Genomic DNA, 18,892 nt, shown 5'->3' on the forward strand with positions numbered 1-18,892 from the left:
CCAGCTCCCGGGCTCTTTCTTTCCCTTCACCTCGCCCTGTGGCTTTGATTCTATTTGCGCTCGGGGCCTTGCCCCGGCCTGGGCATGTGCCCAGTTCTCGTACCTCGACGAGCGGCCGGATGGCTGCCGGCCCGCGCTGGGCGCACGGCGGGGCGGGCCCGGGCGGCGCGCCGGCGCGCAGCGGGTTAAGGCGGCGGGGGCGGCGGCTAGGGGCGGAGGGAGCGCGGCGGCGGCGGCTAGGGGCGGAGGGAGCGCGGCGGCGGCGGCGGCGGCCCGGCTGCGAGCGCCCGCGTCCGCGGACCGCCGCGGGTTAAGCGCCGCCCGCGCCGGGAGGGCTGAACCTGGAGCCGCCGCTCCGAGCTCGCCTTCGGATCCGCTAGAGCAGGAAGATGGCGACGGACGGCGCGAGCTGCGAGCCCGACTTCTCCCGCGCCCCGGAGGACGCGGCCGGGGCCCCGGCGGAGGCGGCGGTAATCGAGGTCCCAGGGTGGGCACGCGATGCCGGGCTGGGCGCCCCCCGGGGCGCTCCGCTCGCCTGGGCGCTTCCCGGTGCCCTCTCCTCGGAGTGCCCCCTCCACGGGGTCGCCTCATCCCCGGAGGCCGGGGCGAGGCGGTCGTCTGGTCTGGGGATCTCGTTTGCCCTTTGCGCGCCTCGCGGGTAGCAACCCCGGTCTGCCCGGGTCTCCGGGCTCCAGGCGTGCGTCCTGTGCGGCCCGTGCACGCGCCCCCTCTGCAGCGGTCGGGTTTGGCCAGGGGCGCGGGCAGGGGTGTGTTTCCTGGCGAACTTGACCCCCTATTGTTTGCCTCTGGCTGCTCGCGTGGTTGTGGACGCGTGTCTCGGGGGTGCCTGGCACCCCTCCGCGGACCCGGAAAGCTGCGTGGGGGAGGTGGGTCGGCGCCGATCCGGTGTCGGGATGCCCATTGTGTGTGTACATGTGTATGTGTGTTGTGTATGTATGTATGTGTGTGTTGTGTGTATTTCCGCGCCTGAGGCGCCCTGGGAGCGGCCCCATGCCCAGCTGTGGGCGCTGCTGCCGCTGAGCGCGGGCGCTTGGGTCCTAGCTGCCTGCTGCCCCATCACTTGGTGATGGTTGGTGTTGAGGCGGGCGAGATGTCCTCGTTCTTCCCAAAATCCCGGCGGGTTTGAGGCGCAGCACCTGGTATCAACACATTGTTCTTCGCTGGGATCTAGAAGCCAAGTGAGCTTCCATCGATTGCTGGCCCCTCCTTTCACCCCCAGAATACCCAGTGCAGAGAGGCTCAACGGTTAGTTTCCAGCCCCTACCTTGGGGGAAGGCCAGTCGCACAATACCTGCGTGAAAATGTTTTCGGGGTTTGGGAAACAGCTCGGGAGGAGCTGCAAGGATCTGCAAAGAAAGGCAGCTCTGGGAGCGTCTTCCAACCTTGGCGGGATCCCATGAGCCAAGCGTGGACGCCCTGGCGTTTTTCCCACCCGTGACCTGACCAGTGTCTGTGAAGCAGTAGCGGAGGGCATGGTCAGGTGTGAATATCCAGGGCTGCCTTAACTTCTTACACCTCTGTTTGGAGATGCGGCTTTCTGGAGAGGTGAAGGAGAGATGTGGAGGAAAGCTACTTGGCCATGTGAAGAACTGAGCCTGGGAAGGAAAAGAGAAACAGGGAGGGAAGGAAACACTGAGGCTGAGGGCTGCTGTTTTCCACTTGTGAAACTGGCAAGTTTTGATTTGAAACTTTTAGGGAAATTTATGGCTCATTCTTTACATAGAGAATGTCTTAAGATTTCTTATGAAACCTACCTACTTGTGATGCAGGAAATCACAGTTACACAGTTCCCCTGTGTAAGGTACTATAAAGAAGCTAGCTGTTAAGACAACAAACCTCTCTGAGAAGTTGACATGATTGGGTAGCTTCATCCCCAAGAGATGGTAAGGGGAGGGGATTGAGGGAAAAGAAAGGTGTGTTTCTTGTTTCCCAGAAAGGTTGAATTTGTTTGCTTAATTGACTTAAAGTGGGTTTCTTTCTATACACTCTGTTTTAATCATCAAATAATTAAACCAAACAAAAACAGCTGAGTTATGGTCAGTAGCTTCCTACTACCAAATAGTAGCTACCAAATAGTTTTATTTGGTATGATTACAAACAGAGCTTTAGACACAAGCAGATTTTTGTGTTAGGAATGTCAGTGTTCCCTTTCTGCTGTTTAAATTTTCAGGAGTCTGATATTTTAACTGCTTAGAGGTTTGATCATTTCATCCTGGTGGATTAGTATAGCCATGAAAAACCTGTGAAAGTGAAACTCCTTTGTTATTTCCATAGACTCCTATAGGGTTCCGAGGAGATGCAATAAGAATTCTTAATCTAATATTTTAAAAATGTTTGGTATTTAGTGAAATTTTAATGATGGCTTCATATGTGGTAAACTGAAGTAGTGTACAATCTGCCTATAGCTGCTTCTTGATCTATGGACTGATTTTTTAATTAAAGAAAAGCTAGGTTAAAGAATATTTGTCATTATAATTGCCTCTAGTCTAATGATTAAAATTTAAAGGCATGATTATGCATTTTAGGTTTATGGCAACTGAGGACTTAATTATTTTAGTGGGTAATTCTTTTTTGAATTTTTGAAATTTATTTCAAGTTGGTTTACGTATTATGCATTTTACATGTATATTTGGCAGTAATGAGCCAACAGAGACCCAAAGCGGTAGGCTATTTTTGAAAGTGAATGTTTTCATTAAGTTTTGACTATTTAGATTGTTGCTTAGAGACAAGTTTAATTTATAGTTTTCAGCTTAATATGATTTTCACTGGAGTATTTTAAATTTAGTTGTGGTCCTCGTTCTTAGCTGTTTAAATTCTGAGAGCATCCGAAGTATAAGGCTAAGGTAACAGCTACATTTTTCAGTAGGATCATATTAATAGTGTTTGCTGTGAACCGTGCTGGAGACCTGGATTGTTTTCAGCGTCTTAGCCGAATGTGATGACTCTTTGACTATATTGCTATTTCTACTGTGAAACTAACTCCTAATGGATAAGGCAGTATGGAAGACAGGAATCTTCCTGCCTTTAATTGTCACCAAAGAATTTAAGAGTAAAAGGAAAACACAGAGCTTTTTAGAGCTATGTTTGGGAACTGGACCAACATTCTTGTTCTTCTAGGCTTTTCTGGAGCAGTTAATACACAAAATTTTGTTGTCATGGTGATAGTGACAAGAAAAAACTTGGACAGTGATTTTGTTAAGAATGCACAATAGTGATGTTAAACAAATTAACAGCTATCACCTTGAAAATTGTGCTCCCAGGTGACAATATTGAATATAAACCCAATAGAAAGAACTTTTTAAAGCCAATTTTGCTAAGCTTTCTTTAAAAATTATAGTTGTGTGGCAGCTATAGAGTTTTGAGAATTTCAAGGTAATTAGGTAACAGATTTTCTAGATTTAACACACATTACCAAACACATACAGAGATGGAGATATTGTGACACCTTTGCTGTTCTAAAGTAAAACATTGCAGCGGAGAAACTCACAGGCACCAAGGAATCAAATCAAAGACCATGGGGTCATGAGAGGAACAGAAAAACTGCAGCAAGAACCTGGGGAAAGAGTCACAGGGAGGATTCCTGGTGGAAAGATCTGGAAGCATTCCGCAGAAGGATGGAGGACTTGGACAGCAATACGGCAGGTGGCAGTGTGCAGGTATGACTGGTCTCCAGGATTCCTTGAGAGGAGGCCTGGGACAAAGACGAGCATGGAGGTTTCAGTCTCAACTATGTGCTTTAGAAAAACCGCTTAGAAGTTGAAAAAAATGTACGAAACTATTCCCCAAGTAAGAATATACATGATTTTATCATGATGGTGCTTTGTTTCTTCTTGAAAAGGTTGTATATTTCTATTTGCATCTGTGTTTTGGACTTCATTATTGTTGTCATTGTTATATTTCTCACAGGAGTAACTTAGTTAAGAGAAAAATATTTGTCCTCTTCTGTGATTGAATCCATGTGCCTAGATTCCCACTTGGTCTTGTCCTCTTGTGCGTCACATAACTTTATGAGGTGAGAAATGTTTCAGAGGCTTAGTTCTTAGCCATATACAGATATCTGCTGTTGATCATATGGACAGCAAGGCTCTCACTGGGAGAGAGTGGCCTCCTTCCTCAAGAAGAGCGGTGTGGATTTTGTTTGTGAAAGCAGAGGTTTCTTAGTACAGTTCCAGGCACATGGTAGATTGTTGTTGTTCAGTCGCTCAGTTTTGTCTCTTTGCGACCCTATGGACTGAAGCAAACCAGGTTTCTCTGTCCTTTACTGTCTCCCGGAGTTTGCTCATCATACTCATGTCCATTGAGTGGGTGATGCCATCCAACCATCTCATCCTCTGTCATCCCCTTCTCCTCCTGCCTTCAGTCTTTCCCAGCATCAGTGTCTTTTCCAGTGAGTTGGCTCTTAGCTTCAGGAGGCCAAAGTATTAGAACTTCAGCATCAGTCCTTCCAGTGAATGAATATTCAGGTTGATTCCCTTTAGGATTGACTGGTTTGATCTCCCTGCTGCCCAAGGGATCCTCAGGAGTCTTCTCCAGCACCACAGTTTGAAAGCATCAATTCTTCAGCACTCAGCATTCTTTATGGTCCAGCTCTCACATCTGTACATGACTCTGTGGTACATGATAGATATTCCACCAATATTTATTGAATAAAGAAAGTGAACACTCATCAAGAGCCTGGGTCATAATCCTTAATGTTGATGGATTAACTAGAAATTTTACTTCATGTGTTACCAGATTGTAATGAAGCCGTTGGCCTGTGATTTGTAGTAATGATAGACGTTATAGATCTCTTCTTATTTCTTCTTCTTCTGATTCTTGTGGTTGTTGGTTTTCATTTTATATTGTTCCCTTCTAAACTGCTTTTCTCAATGATATTTCAGCTGCTTTACAGATTTTTTTTTTTAATTAAATTTCCAACATGGTTAGTTTTCCCTTTAGATTTTTCCCTCATCAGAACAATGATTGAGGCTGGGGATGTGGTGGTGGAGGGATGGAAACTGCACCCCTCCCATCCTGAATTCTTCTAATAATAGAGTCAAGGCCAAATCACCCACTAGGGTGTGTGGAGGGGGAGGATGGTTGAGAAGGGGTCAAGAGAGATGCTGGAAAGCTTGGAAACAGGAAAAGGGAGTAGAAGGAAAGATTGGGCAGGAAGGACATTTGGAATTGTCTGCAGATGTCCACAAGTGTGGGACTAGAATTCAAATTTGAATATGCCCAGGAAGGATGGTGCCAGTTTCTCTCCCTTCTTCCCCTGCATACTTTACCACCTAAGCATATCTGAGCATTGCTTTAGAAGGCGGCTTTTCTTTGAATACACTTGGTTGTATTCTCTGTTGGAGCTCCTGTGCAGGACTTATATTATGTGGAAAAGGAAACTTGTCTTTGACGATTAGGTAAAGAAATGGAGAACAGTTACAAGAGAGATGATGATGATGACATTGATAGCAGAGGATTTTTAAAATTTTACTTTGTTAAAATAACTTGCACAAAAATAACAGAATCATATTAATGCTGTGCACAGTGTGGTCCCATCCATGTATAAATCTCAATTTTAGGGGAAAAAAATTGGGGTTTGCTTGGTGGCACTAGTAAAGAACCCACCAATGCAGGAGGAAAAAAAGTGTTCTCTTGAAGTAAATTGTTAATAAATAACCAAATACGTTGAACATGAATTTAAAATGTTATTATAGTAAGTGCAGTGGAGCCAAGTTAATGTTGCTACGTGGAATGGATACTTGTTTGCAGATGATTTGATTCTGACATTTTTATATTTCATTGAAAAGGCAACAATGTGATGCCAAAGGCCTGAGTTCTTCTACAGAAGAGTTTTGTCACTGTAAGAAAGTTCATTTTAGTTGTCCATGTCTTAGCTCTTCACTTGAAAATCAGCGTGCTGACATTTGCCACCTGCAGATAATTGAAGTGATAGTCTTCCATGCATTCTAAGTTTCATAAAGGAAAGTTACTGGATCTGGGTGCCAGCTCACATGTGAAAATGATCCATGTCACATGTGAGGTGTTGTTAATATTGAAAAAAAATGGGTTACGATGGAAATAGATGTTTGTTTTGTCTGAGATGTGGTCCTTCTTTTCCAGGGTTAAAATGGAGGTTAGAGGAGTTGTGAAAGGGGGAGAAGGGAAGGGAGGTAACCGTCCTTAATTATGAAACGCTGCCGCTCCTGACTGAGCCATATTTGTGCTTTTCATTCCCCTTTTCTCTTACTTAAAATTAATTACATCCATTACCAGGTTTCCTTCCTGACAGTCTGTTCACTTGTTGGTTTTACTTCCTTCTAATACATGGAGTTGCTTGTCTTGCATGGCAGATCCCCGGCGGCATGGTTGATTTGAGGTGCATGGCCATGGAGAGCTGAGCCCAAGTTCTCAGCATGTGGCTTTAAAGGCGCATGCCAAGTTGCCCTACTTTAGGTTACTGTAAATGATTTTTGGAAAATGAATGAAAATGACCTATCAGTTACTTAGTTGCCCCTAGAGTAGGCCATCACGTTGTATCTTAGTAAGATTGGTGTATCTGTTAACACGTCATTTTATATGCTTTGTGTTTTTATACTGAGCAAAAGAGGCATTTTCATACCAAAATTGGGAGGCATGTATGTTAAGTAAAATCATTCAAAGATGTAATTGCTCTTGATGTCCTGACACATCTAGTAGAGGTGAGAAAATGGAGAGTTAATATGGATAAGTAAGTATAAAAAAGTGAAGATACACATGAAGCAGGGCATGATTACTTGTAAATAAACTAACAGAACAGACTCTTAAGACTGAATTGAGAGTGAGAGACTTCTGAGTCTAAAAGACCTAAGGAAAGGAGATTTGAGCTGTGTCCTGAAGAAAATGGGATTCAGATAAATGAGAGGAGAAAGGAGGACTAGGAAAAACAAGATTAGAAGTGTGCAACTCTGATCAGGAATACTCTTACCTCCCTATAGAAAGAAATCAGAAGGAATAATCTCAAAGCAAGACATAACTGCAGAGATACAGTTTTAGACCATGAACACATGTACTTTTCATCATGAAAATCCTTATAATTGGCTATACATTTTAAAAAGAGTGGAAATGTTCTCTGTACCTGGATTTAATTTTTCCATGTTAATGATAGTTTTCAAATTTTGATTTTTCTCCTTGAAGTCTCAATATGAGTTTCATTGCTTTGCTCCTCTTTACAACCTTTTAAATTCATTCCCAAAGCATAAATCTTGCTTACACAAAAAGTTCTAAATGCATTATTAATTATTAGTGAAAGTGAAAGTGAAGGTCACTCAGTTGTGCCTGACTCTTTGCGAGCCCATGGGCTATACAGCCCATGGCTTTCTCCAGGCCAGCATACTGGAGTGGGTAGTCTTTCCCTTCTCCAGGGGATCTTCCCAACCCAGGGATCGAACCGAGGTCTCCCACATTGCAGGTGGATTCTTTACCAGCTGAGCCACAAGGGAAGCCCACTATTAAACTGGCAGGAAAACATATTTCTGTACCTTCTAAGCAAAGAGGCAAAAATCAATTTTTCTTCAAATATTTCTCAAAGGCTTCAGGGAATGACCTTAATTTCCTTAGCCCAATAATCCAGTTACTCTGATGGTATGTGAAATGAGGACATTTGGGGGCTGGAAGAGATTTCAGAGATCACTTCGTACAGCTTTCTCATTTTACTGCTGAGAAACCTGAGATCCAAAGAGATGAGGTAACTTTCTTTCAATCCATCTGCTTCCTCAGACACCCCTCCTCCCTCCCTTGTAAATTCATTGATCAAATGTAGGCACAGCCCACTAGATTTGAAATGGAGATGCTCTTGGTATCTGAGAAGAGCCAGAGTGCATGTTTGGCTTTGTATCTGGTCACTAGATTATCACCATAGCTGATGCATATGGGCAAAGATCTGAGGGGTACTTCTACCGCTGCGGCTCATAATCATAATAACTTCTAAAGGCTCTTTTGGTGCCTATCAATGTGCTGACCCCATTAATTCATAAAGGGTCTTCTGGCCCTTTGGTGGCTCAGTGGGTTGAGAATCTGCCTGCAATGCAAGAGACACAGGAGATGTGGATTCCATCCCCATCCCTGGGTTGGGAAGATCCCCTGGAGAAGGGAATGGCAACCCACTCCAGTATTTTTGCCTGGAGACTCCCCATGGACAGAGGAGCCTGGCGAGTTACAGTCCAGTGGGTCGTAGAGAGTAGGACATGACTGAACGATGAAGTTTGAATTTCCTGTGTAAACAAAGCATTTAAATTTTTTTCTTTCAGGAAGAGTGTGGGAAGAGTGGTAGTGGGGGAAACTTGGTATTGGCCAGTGTTCAGATCTGGCAATTTAAGATGACAGTTCAGCCAGCTTCTATTTTATCATCTTTTTCCCTTTTCCTTTTTTTTTTTTTTTTTTTGGAAGCTTGTAGGAGAATATTCAGGAGAATGCTGTCCTACACCTGCCCCAGATAAATTAAGGCGTTGCAGACTTTTGTGTTGAACAGTAAGAGTTTGAGGTTGTGTCTCCTTTTCCATGTATATATGTCCCAAAGAAATCTTTCTATCTGATGATCAGATTCAGGATTAGTTTAGGCTGCCTGTGCTGGATTTTCTAAACTAGGTGTTAAGAAGTGCTTTTCCTAGAGTCCTTTTTCTGGCAAACATCAAACATGCTATGCAGGAGAGTGGCCTGTGGAGTTGAAATCTACCAGATTTTTTTATTCCTTTTCTGTCTGAGTGCCTTGCCATCATTAAAAAAAAAAAAAAATGATATTTGAATTTTTCCCTGTTAATTAGGAAAAGCTATTGCAGTGGTAACAAAGTTTAGTCTCTGAACATGTCTGCTCTGGTTTTGGGGTGACAAGGGCATGGGTGTCATATTTGCTTGGGGACCTTTATGTAGATCCTGATTTTTTTATGTGAGTGTGGCATTTAGATCTATCCTGTCTTGTATCTTCTTTTGAAAATTAGGTTTTCAAGTTAGTCTTTTCAAATATTCCATGATTTATCACAAAAAAATAGTAAATAGGATGAGAGGAAACTTTTGTAGGTGATAGATTTGTTTATGGCATAGATTGTGGTGAAGGTTTTGTAGGTGTTTACTTACCTTCAAAACCATCAAATTGTATATATTAAATATGTACAGCATTTTTTATGTCAGTCACACCTCAAAGTAGTTTAAAGTACAATTTAAAATGATCATTTTACTCTTAAACCAAGAGACTTTAATAATTGCTTTTTCTGTATCTAAGTACTTTTGTACTATAAATGTGTCAGGTCAGATAAATGACACTTCATATGAGACAATAATAGAGTTTTTAATGAGTTTTTTTTTTTTTTTTTGGTTCTGGGCTTTGCTTTTCTAAAAATACCAAAATTCTTTGAACTTACTTGTGAAATACCCAGTCTAAGACCTATAACATAATTTCATATACTTTCTTTTACTCATATTTTGCCAGTTTAGGAGGTGAAAACTTCAAGTATTGGAGAATGATCATTTGAAAATATTCTTACAGTATCTTTATTGTTGAAGGCCACAAATTAGAAGTGCCTTCAGTTTGGAAGCAAGAGTGAGAGGTAGAGGACAGAGAAGCAGGCAGATAGATGCAGTATGTTTAAAATAATGCATCACTTAATAAATTAAGACAGATTTTTTTTTAACATTCTCTGTAACAATTTATTGTTTAGCGAGAATCCTTGTAATATTGTTTCTTTAATAACTCTTCATTTTTATCGATGGTAATACAGTAAAAAGAATAGACGTGTTGGTTGCAGGTCACGTGTTGTGATGTTGATGATGATGGAACCAGGGCAAGCTCTTCTGACTCTAATGTGAATCAAGTGTGGCAAAGTCTTTCATAATTTATTAGTTTTTAAAGTGGAGTGCTTTGCTTATGAAGCTTTGGGGAAACAAGGACAATAAAATATACAATTAATTAAAATCTGTAGAACCACCGGCAGCATTAATAAAACATTACCCTCTAAAGCACATAAGAATTGCAGCTTACTTTCCCATCTCAGTGGGAAAAACCAGGATAAATGAGTCTGTCTATCATCATAGTCAATAAACTGAGTTTATTGGACTTGGGCTGGTAGATTTTCAAAGAAATAGGCTCATAGCCAATATCCCACTCCTCCCTTTTAAAACATTTGGGAGCTCTCAACTTTAATAATAATAACAATCACCTGCCTTTATTTAGCACTTACTTCATTGATACATTCTTTTTTTGAATTGAAGTGTAGTTAATTTCTACTGTACAGCAAAGTGATTCTGTTATACATACACACACACACACAAACGTGTGTGTGTTAGCCACTCAGTCATGTTCAACTCCTTGCAACCCCATGGACTGTAGCTTGCCAGGCTCCTCTGTCCACTGGGATTCTCCAGGTTGCCATTCCCTCCTCCAGGGGATCTTCCCGCCTGACCCAGGGATTGAACCCAGGTCTTCTGCATTGCAGGCGAGTTCTTTACCATCTGAGTCACCAGGGAAGCCTATATGTATATAAAGATGCACAATATGTAGGCGTGTTGTAACACATGTATACAATCTTTTTTATATTCTTTTCTGTTGTACTTTTTCATAGGATATTGAATTAGTTCTCTCTGCTATACCGTCGGCCCTTGTTGTTTATCTGTTCTGTATGTAATAGTTTACATCTGCTAATCCCAAACTCCCACTGTCTTTCCCCGAACCTGTTCTCTCTTGGCAACCTCAAAGTCTGTCTTGTAAGCCTGTGAATCTGGTTCTCTTTCGTAGATAGGTTCATTTGTGTCCTATTTCAGATTCCATGTATAAGTGATCTCATATGGCTGTCTTTCTTGTAAGATGACTGACTTCACTTAGTATAATAATCTGGTTGCATCCATGTTGCTACACATGGTATTATTTCATTCTGTTCTATGGCTGAGTAATATTCCATTGTACACATATGTACCATATCTTCTTTATCAATTCATGCAATGTCATGATGTCGTATCCAATGTCATAATGGACACTTAGGTTTCCATGTCTTAGCTATTGTGAATAGCGCTGCCGTGAACATAGGGGTGCATGTCATTAATACATTGCTGTTTAATCCTCACAAGAACTTTGTGGGATAGATGTCGGGATTTCTGTTACACCGATGAGAAAACAGACTCAGATAAGTTACAGAATGCTTCTCCAAATGTAGTCCATGGACCAAAACCACCAGCAGTAGCAGAAGCACATAGAAAGGCAAATTCACAGCCCCACCTCAGACTTTCTGAATCACACTTCAAGGATGAAGCCCAGCGGTCTGTGTTAACAAAGTCTCCAGGTGATTCCTCTGCTTGAATTTTGAGAATAACTGGGTTATAAAGCTTAAGTGATACCACTCAGTAATGGGAGCAGAATTTGAGCTCTAATATATTGGGTTTTATTTTTCACAGTGAACATCTCTATGTTAAGCTTCCAAGCAGAGGTCACCCAGAACTACCCATCCCGTAGGCCTGCTACAGGTTTTCTTTTCTCTTTTTCCCATCTTAACCCCTACCTTTCCAAACAACTGCTTTGTTGAATGCATGTGCAAAAAGAAACAATTTTAAGGGTACGATCCTTTACAAATCTTATTCAGAGAACCAGTTAGCTCTGGTCTCTGTTCCCCTTTATACAATTATCTCCTTCCAGAAGGTTCTTTTGCAGCTGAGAAGTGACCAGTTCTGGTCGTACCTGTTTGGAAGTCCCTGGAGTCACTTATAGGCTCTGCTGTGTTTACTTGTTTGTCATCACAGTGATAGTATGGTGTCAGATACACAGTTGCTAAACTAGTTCTCATTGGCTTATTGATAGACTAGCCCTGTTTTCATCTCTAGAATGTTGGCATCATGCTGGCAAAGGGTGCAGACAAGTCATAGTACTTGGTTGCAGTTTTGCCATTTCCTGGTTGTGTGATCTGGGTACAGTATCTGACTCCTGAGTTGCGGTTTTCTAATTTGAAAAATAGAGGGGATGATACAGATCTAACAGGTTAGATCTGTTTCTTCACGAGTTCTTTGGATGGTGACTGGGTTTGTCAAATGAGTCGTGACGGGAGCGGGCAGTGGGGCTGCATGTTTGGAGGGCGCCGGGGCTGTGGACTCACCAGAGCCCAGCAGTCAGCATGCTGACCCGTCCTCTCTCAGCTTCGTCTGTGAGATGGCTGTCAGGAGACCTGCTTGTAAAAGCTGTTGTGAGGAAAGAGGGCAGAGTTGGCAAAAAAAAGAATGGGAAGCCAAGGTGTGTCAGTGGGATGCGGTCATCAAGGAGGAAAGGTAGAGAAGAGCACGGGGCTGCCTGGGCAGTGGGTGAGGATTATGACCCCCCAGGGCCATGGTGCTGCTGCCTCCTGGGATAGCTGGTCTCTGGAAGAAGGCTCGCTCACTTCAGCCTCAGCTCCCTCTCAGGCTGGCCTTCCGGAATGGCCGGAAGTCAGAGGCATCGTGTAAAAGCATTTGATAACCATACAGCGGGGCCTTCAGAAACACCTAACCAGCAGCCCAGATGACTTCATGAGGCGGCAGGCCTGGCCTCTGACAATCACATTGCCTGCGTGCATGAGTGTGTGTGTGTGTGTGTGTGTGTGAACATGTGTGGTTGTGGGGGAAGCAAAGAGCATGTTCCTTCTAAAGGGGCAGCTGCTCCTTGACTCTGTGACTTGTTCCCCTATGGGAGTGTGAATCTGGAGTTAACCGGTCATCTCAGTTTGGAGAAGCCAGTGATCTGAAATTTTGGGTGACGTCTTGAGATTTTCTTAGTGCTGACTGGAGAAAACAGAACACTCTGTGGCCCAAGTAACACACATCTGTGGGCCAGATTTGGCTGTAGCTGCTAGCCGGTGGCCTCTGCAGCAGAGTGTTCTATAAACACGACCTGTTATTATTGGATGTCTTGGAATTTATACTAACCTCCCAGGAGCCTTTATGTTGGGGCCCTTCTAGGAACACAGTCATGCTTTCTTTGCTACCCTCCTAACTTCTCCCCAACACAGACGGGCCTGTTTTGATATAAACTCCAGGGACTTTAAATTTGTGTGGTATAATTTGAAGAGATCCTGAAGCCAGGTGGGCGGTCAGGCTGGGAGAATAGATCTCGTTAGTGGAGAGACGTGGAATATTGTCTGTGTGGTTTTTACCTCTCCTAGTAAAAAGTGAACGTGTTAGTCGCTCAGTCATAGCCCACTAGGCTCCTCTGTCCATGGAATTCTCCAGGCAAGCATATTGGAGTGGGTAGACATTCCCCTTTCCAGGGGATCTTCCTGATTCATGGCTCAAACCCAGCTCTTCCTACATTGTAGGCAAATTCTTTCCTGTCTGAGCCGCCAGGGAAACCCCTCCTTGTAGAAGGTCAGAGCCTACATTGTCTGCTGCTGAATGGGGCCCCAGTGTCCCCTGGGTTTGTTGAGCCATTGGGATAAATGTGATCCATTGCATACCTTTATGAATTTTTTCATTTTTTAAAATTTGTGTTACAGAAAAAAGAGTTTGATGTGGATACCCTCAGTAAATCAGAGCTTCGGATGCTCCTCAGTGTGATGGAAGGGGAGCTGGAGGCCAGAGACCTCGTCATCGAGGCCCTGCGGGTAAGAACCTTCTAGGGCTGAGTCCCATTTCTGTGTCATTTTCCTTTCTCAGATGGCCAATGGCAAAGCTGCTGCTTCTTAATTTTTAAGTCATGTAGCTTTAAAATGTTATAATGTGCCCCTCCTTCGGAATACCAACCCATAACCTTGATAAGCCCTAACAAACCCTCAGGTCGGATGGACATTGAAAGAGAGAGAATGATTCTAGACTGTCTGATTTGAGGAACTTGAGAATTAAAACTCTGTAGCTTCTGAAATCATTTTATGTTCCCCATATTTCTTTGATTAAAGACATAAGTTCTCAGGAAATTGGTAGCTTGGTATCCTACATGTATGTGAGGCCAGTGAGGAAAAATTAAGTGAATCATTTATAAAAGAAATTGCTGGTAGTAGAGGGTTTTTTCTTCCTATATAAGCTATAAATGATTTCTTATTTTCAGAAACTCTTGAGTTAAAAACTAAATCTTTATGTATACATATGTATCTTTAAATAGTTTTATTACTTTTTTCATCTGATCTTATAGTAATTTTTAACTTCTCATAATTTGTGAAGAATTATATTCCAATGTATTAGAATACCTCAACAAAGTTTTGTTTTCTTAAAAAAAATGTTTTTAAACTTTCTTGATGTAGAATTTTCTAATTGGTTATTCCCAAGATTAGGTTTGTAAGCCAAACTTGAGGGTTTTTTTTTTCTGTTTTATATTTAATATTTTGTATGTAATCAGGTGTTTCCTAATTCTTGGTCATTTAATCATGAGGGGTATATTTATTATACAGGAAGTATGGATGTATTTTTTTCACCAGGAGATAGTTCCTTAAACTTAGGGAGTTTAACATGTGAAACTTTGAGGAATGTAAAAGCAGTGTTCCCCCATGTGGGTGCTAATGTGGTGGGGAAAGAGGTAAGAGAGGTGAATGGTTAGACGTAATGGAGACGGTGCATGTGTTGAGAATCCAGTTGTGTGGAGAAAGGGGCAATAGTTCCTGAAGTAATGAATTCAGTCATTTTCACAGCCTGGAAATTGCTCTTCTGGGGATAATAATGATTCTTCAATCTGATGACAGAGGATGATGGCCTCAGGAAAAAATGGATTGTGGTTATAGCGACTTCATGCCAGTGATGAGTTGCGGGTGTTGATTTTTGAATGATAAGATTTGCTAAGTAAACCTGTGCACAGTTTAGTAGTGAGAGGTTTCCATCCTGTTCCACATTTGGAACATTTGCGTTGTTTTGTTGTTGTTCAGTCGCTAAGTCACATCCAGTTCTTTGTAACCCTGTGGACTGCAGCACATCAGGCTTCCCTGTCCTTCACCATCTCCCGGAGTTTGCTCAAACGCATGTTCATTGAGTCAGTGATGGGATGCAACCGTCTCATCCTCTGTCGTCCCCTTCTCCTTCTGCCTTCAGTCTTTCCCAGCATCAGGGTCTTTTCCAGAGTCAGCTCTTTGCATCAGGTGGCCAAAGGTTTAGAGCTTCAGCATCAGTCCTTCCAGTGACTATGCAGGGTTGATTTCCTTTAGGATTGACTGGGTTGATCTCCTTGCAGTCCAGGGGACTCTCAGGAGTCTTGCATTGTTTGCCAGTGTGTATTTTCTTGAATGCACTTTGTGGGAGAAATGCTAAGGCAGTTCATCACTCAAGGCTTTGACTTTCAGCCCAAGGAGAGAATAAGGTAACAGTCACCTGTAAGACCAGTTGTGCAGCTTCTTGAGACCAAAGAGATGTGAAGGCTTCAGTTCTCCCTTAGATACTTCTCTTTCCCTCTCTTGTACTCAATCTCTCAATCGTGTCCGACTCTTCTACGACCCCATGGATGGTAGCCCACTAGGCTCCTCTGTCCTTGGGATTTCCCAGGCAGGAATACTGGAGTGGGTTGCTGTTTCCTCCTCCATGGAATATTCTTGACCCAGGGATTTGAATGTGTGTCCCCTGCATTGCAGGCAGGTTCTTTACCACTGAGCCAACGGGGAAGCTCCCGTCCCTCTGTTTACCTGTAAAAGGCATCAGCACCAAGGCATTTCCCTCTGCTTACGCCCATGTTGGAGTGTTTAGTACAGTTTGTGTTTTTATGTGTCACCTTAGCAACCACATGTATTTATCTTTTAACTTCATTGCAATACTTTCAAACTTGTGCAGAGGTAAAGGCTTGTTAATGATCAGGGTTTGCCGAACTGTGAAGTTTTTCATAGAATCAAAGAGTGCTGGAGCTGCAAGGAGCCTTAGATGGTATTCTAGGTCAGGGTTTGCATATCTGTCAGACCCAGTTTTTCATTTTTCATGAAATACTTTGTATTCCCCTTTTACTATGTTGCAGTGAAATGTGTGCTAAATTGCGTATATAAGTAGGCTATGTTAAAAATAGCCAGTACATTGCCCTAATTGTGATATAAAGTGACAGGAAAGTAATTTATAATAAAATATTATTCATTTCCATATATAACTGCTGCATGACTATATTGGAAGACAAGATAAATTAGATGGGTGTTCCCACCTAGTCTCATGACATTGTCATGAATGCAGTCATTGCAAAAGAATCCTGATCCAGGCTTGCCATGTCATTGACTGGGATACAGGGAACAGATTTGCCATGGGTAAGGTGATTTCTCTGAAACAGTGAAGGACACTTGGTAAAGTTCCAGACGAAAGTACACATTTACATGGGAGTTGACCATGAATAATTTAGTGTTCATTAAAGCTGAATTAAAACAACTTGTCTGTGTATGGAAAGAAGATGCTCTGTGGGCTCAGATAGTCATCCTGAAGGTTCTAGTGAAAGGAATGACCAGAGGGAAAATTGTGGGGGACTTGGGACAGCTCCTGGATATGAGGCAGGCCCCTAGCCCTGCTTCGTAAGTACCACTCACTGTGACACTTTTCACCTATTTCAAGAATGCCTCCTCGGGTACTAGCCTGTAGAGCACCACCAGTCTCTCTGAGAGACTGACCGTTTCCAGCCTCTCTTTATATAGGCTCAGACAAAAAGGAAGTCCAAAGAAATTGTGGCTTACTTCAGGTTGAAAACGTGGCATGCTAAAACTTGGTGTGTTTGGAAATTCTCAAGGTTTTTTGTCACTTTTTACAATTGGGAATCGTGATTGATTTGTGTAGATGATTGCATTTCTAGGAGTAGGTAATAATGTCATTTTCACATACCTGTTGTAGACTCACTATGGTGATTTACTGATTGACTATTCCCTTCGGGGCATTTGTTAGAACTGGTGAAACTAGTGAAATATTTACTTGGGTCCAGATGTGTCCTTTAGTTACCTTTTCTTTTAATAGCGGAGTATAAGTTAGTGACTGGCTAATGCCCCAGAAAGAAACTGGGAAGGAGAAAGTGAAACTTTGATTTTGTAAGAAATTTATTCCTAAATAAAAGGTCAAAATCTACTCAGTAATTATTCAGTTGGGAGAAATACATTTTGTTTAAAGATAAAGTCAAAAGTAATTTCTCTGAGAATAGTGAAGATTTTTTAATTAAATATATAAATTGTGATTTTTTTTTTTAAAGTAGAAGGTGCCTAATTTGTACTCTGAACTTGAAGATTTAGAAATGATTCTGTTGTGAGGCATTAAAATTCTTTAGAATTTAACAAATGTAAAAAAGGTATTTCAGACCAAACTGTCCTATTTTGCTTTTTTAATTGTGTTATCCTGATGGCTCTGGATAAGTTATGGTTAGGTTAAGATATGGTCAAGATATGGTCAAGTTATAAGATATGGTCAAGTTACCATAAAAGTTGCATAAATCATTGAATTATTGCCTTAGACTTGTTAGGACAATCCATAAATACAATTTTGGGAGAAAGATGTTAGGAAATTGCAGTATGTATTTTGATACTTTTACTGTTTTCATATGTTTAAGGTAAAAATATTTTTCAATAAGCTTATGGCTTTATAACAATGTAATATTCAACACATTAATTTTTATTGGGGGAAATTATATTTTAAAAAGCAATATTAATGGAAAATCTGAATTTCATAAAGCTGCTTAACTGAAATGTTATAATTTCATCACATAAGAAATACTTTGTTTCTCAATGATTTCCCCCTCATTCACATAAAGTAGAAATAAATCATTGAATAAATATATTCAATATCAAATCAAGTCTAAAGGAAAATACTTTGAATTTTAATAAAGAAGGTGCTCAGCGAGAAGCATTTGTATTTTCTGAAAACCAAGATAGCACAGAGCCTTTTGAATAAAATTTAATTGAATATTCAAAATTTGAATCTACAACTTAGTCCAGAAATCATTGTTCCAATGCTCAGTGTTTAGTTTGTGAAATCCTCTAGTCCTCACTTTATTTTTCCTGTCGCTACTGGTATTTTTACCAGCATCTTAGACAAACGCAAGGAGAAGAAAAGGCTGCAATTGCAAAATTTGAAGAGTGAAAATTGTCGTGTGTGTGTGTTAGCCTGCTATCATTAGCATGTGTGTGTTAGTTGCTCAGTGGTGTCCAGCTCTTTGCGATCCCATGGACTGTATCTAGCCAGGCTGCTCTCTCTGTAGAATTTTCCAGGCAAGAATACTGGAGTGGGTTGCCATGCCCTTCTCCAGGGGGTCTTCCCAACCCAGGGATTGAACCTGGGTCTCCTGCATTGCAGGCAGATTCTTTACCATCTGAGCCACTAGGGAAGTATGTTTATGTAAATATCATATCATTGAAGCAATGAATTCCTTGGGCAGGAATCTCCAGATTTGCCTTCTTTTTCCAGTTAGATTGGATAAATGAGAATTAACACTATTAACAGACAGAGCAGTTCTTCCTCTTAATCTATAGTCACTACAGAGTAACCACATCATCCAGATTTTCAGGTATTACTTGCACTGAAACTTTAAAAATTACCCAGTTTAACATTTTCTTGGCTAGAAAGCATTTGTAGCCCTTAAATCATAGTGGATATCAGATTATAGAATTGACTTGTGCAGGCTGCTGCCACAAAGGGACCTAAAGTATAATTGATTAAGTAAGTGGTTCATTCCTCACCTACAATTCTGCAGATGAATGATCTCTGCTGGAGAGACAACTTTATGCCAGGGAGTCATTCAACCACCCAGGTGATTTCTAGCTTACTGTTCTCCTTAGGGAATTAGCTTCCTCTGTATGGTTGAAACTTGGGCAAAGCCACCTCCACATCCCAACCTATGGCAAGGGGTGGGGGCAAGAGAGGAAATGAACAAGCAGCTTCCTCTAAGCAGTGCACACAGGTGCATTAGTGAGAACTTTTGTAGACACAGGTAGCTGCATAGGAAACCGGAAAATGGCACTGGCCGGCTGCTCGCTAGTGCTGCGGAGGAAGG

At 41.9% G+C, this 18,892-nt stretch overlaps 1 protein-coding gene across 1 annotated transcript in view; it reads left to right on the forward strand.

Moving 5' to 3' along the window:
• The first annotated feature begins 262 nt into the window (after positions 1-262).
• Positions 263-18,892, forward strand: part of CTTNBP2 (cortactin binding protein 2) — a 163,046-nt gene continuing 144,416 nt past the window's right edge. Inside the window, exons 1-2 of the mRNA XM_065938735.1 lie at positions 263-470; positions 13,476-13,583. Of these exons, the coding sequence (XP_065794807.1) occupies positions 390-470; positions 13,476-13,583 (189 nt within the window). The 5' untranslated portion in view covers positions 263-389. The remainder of the gene's footprint in view (positions 471-13,475; positions 13,584-18,892) is intronic.

Source organism: Muntiacus reevesi, chromosome 6 (assembly GCF_963930625.1).
Source record: "Muntiacus reevesi chromosome 6, mMunRee1.1, whole genome shotgun sequence".
Classification (NCBI taxonomy): Eukaryota; Metazoa; Chordata; class Mammalia; order Artiodactyla; family Cervidae; genus Muntiacus; species Muntiacus reevesi.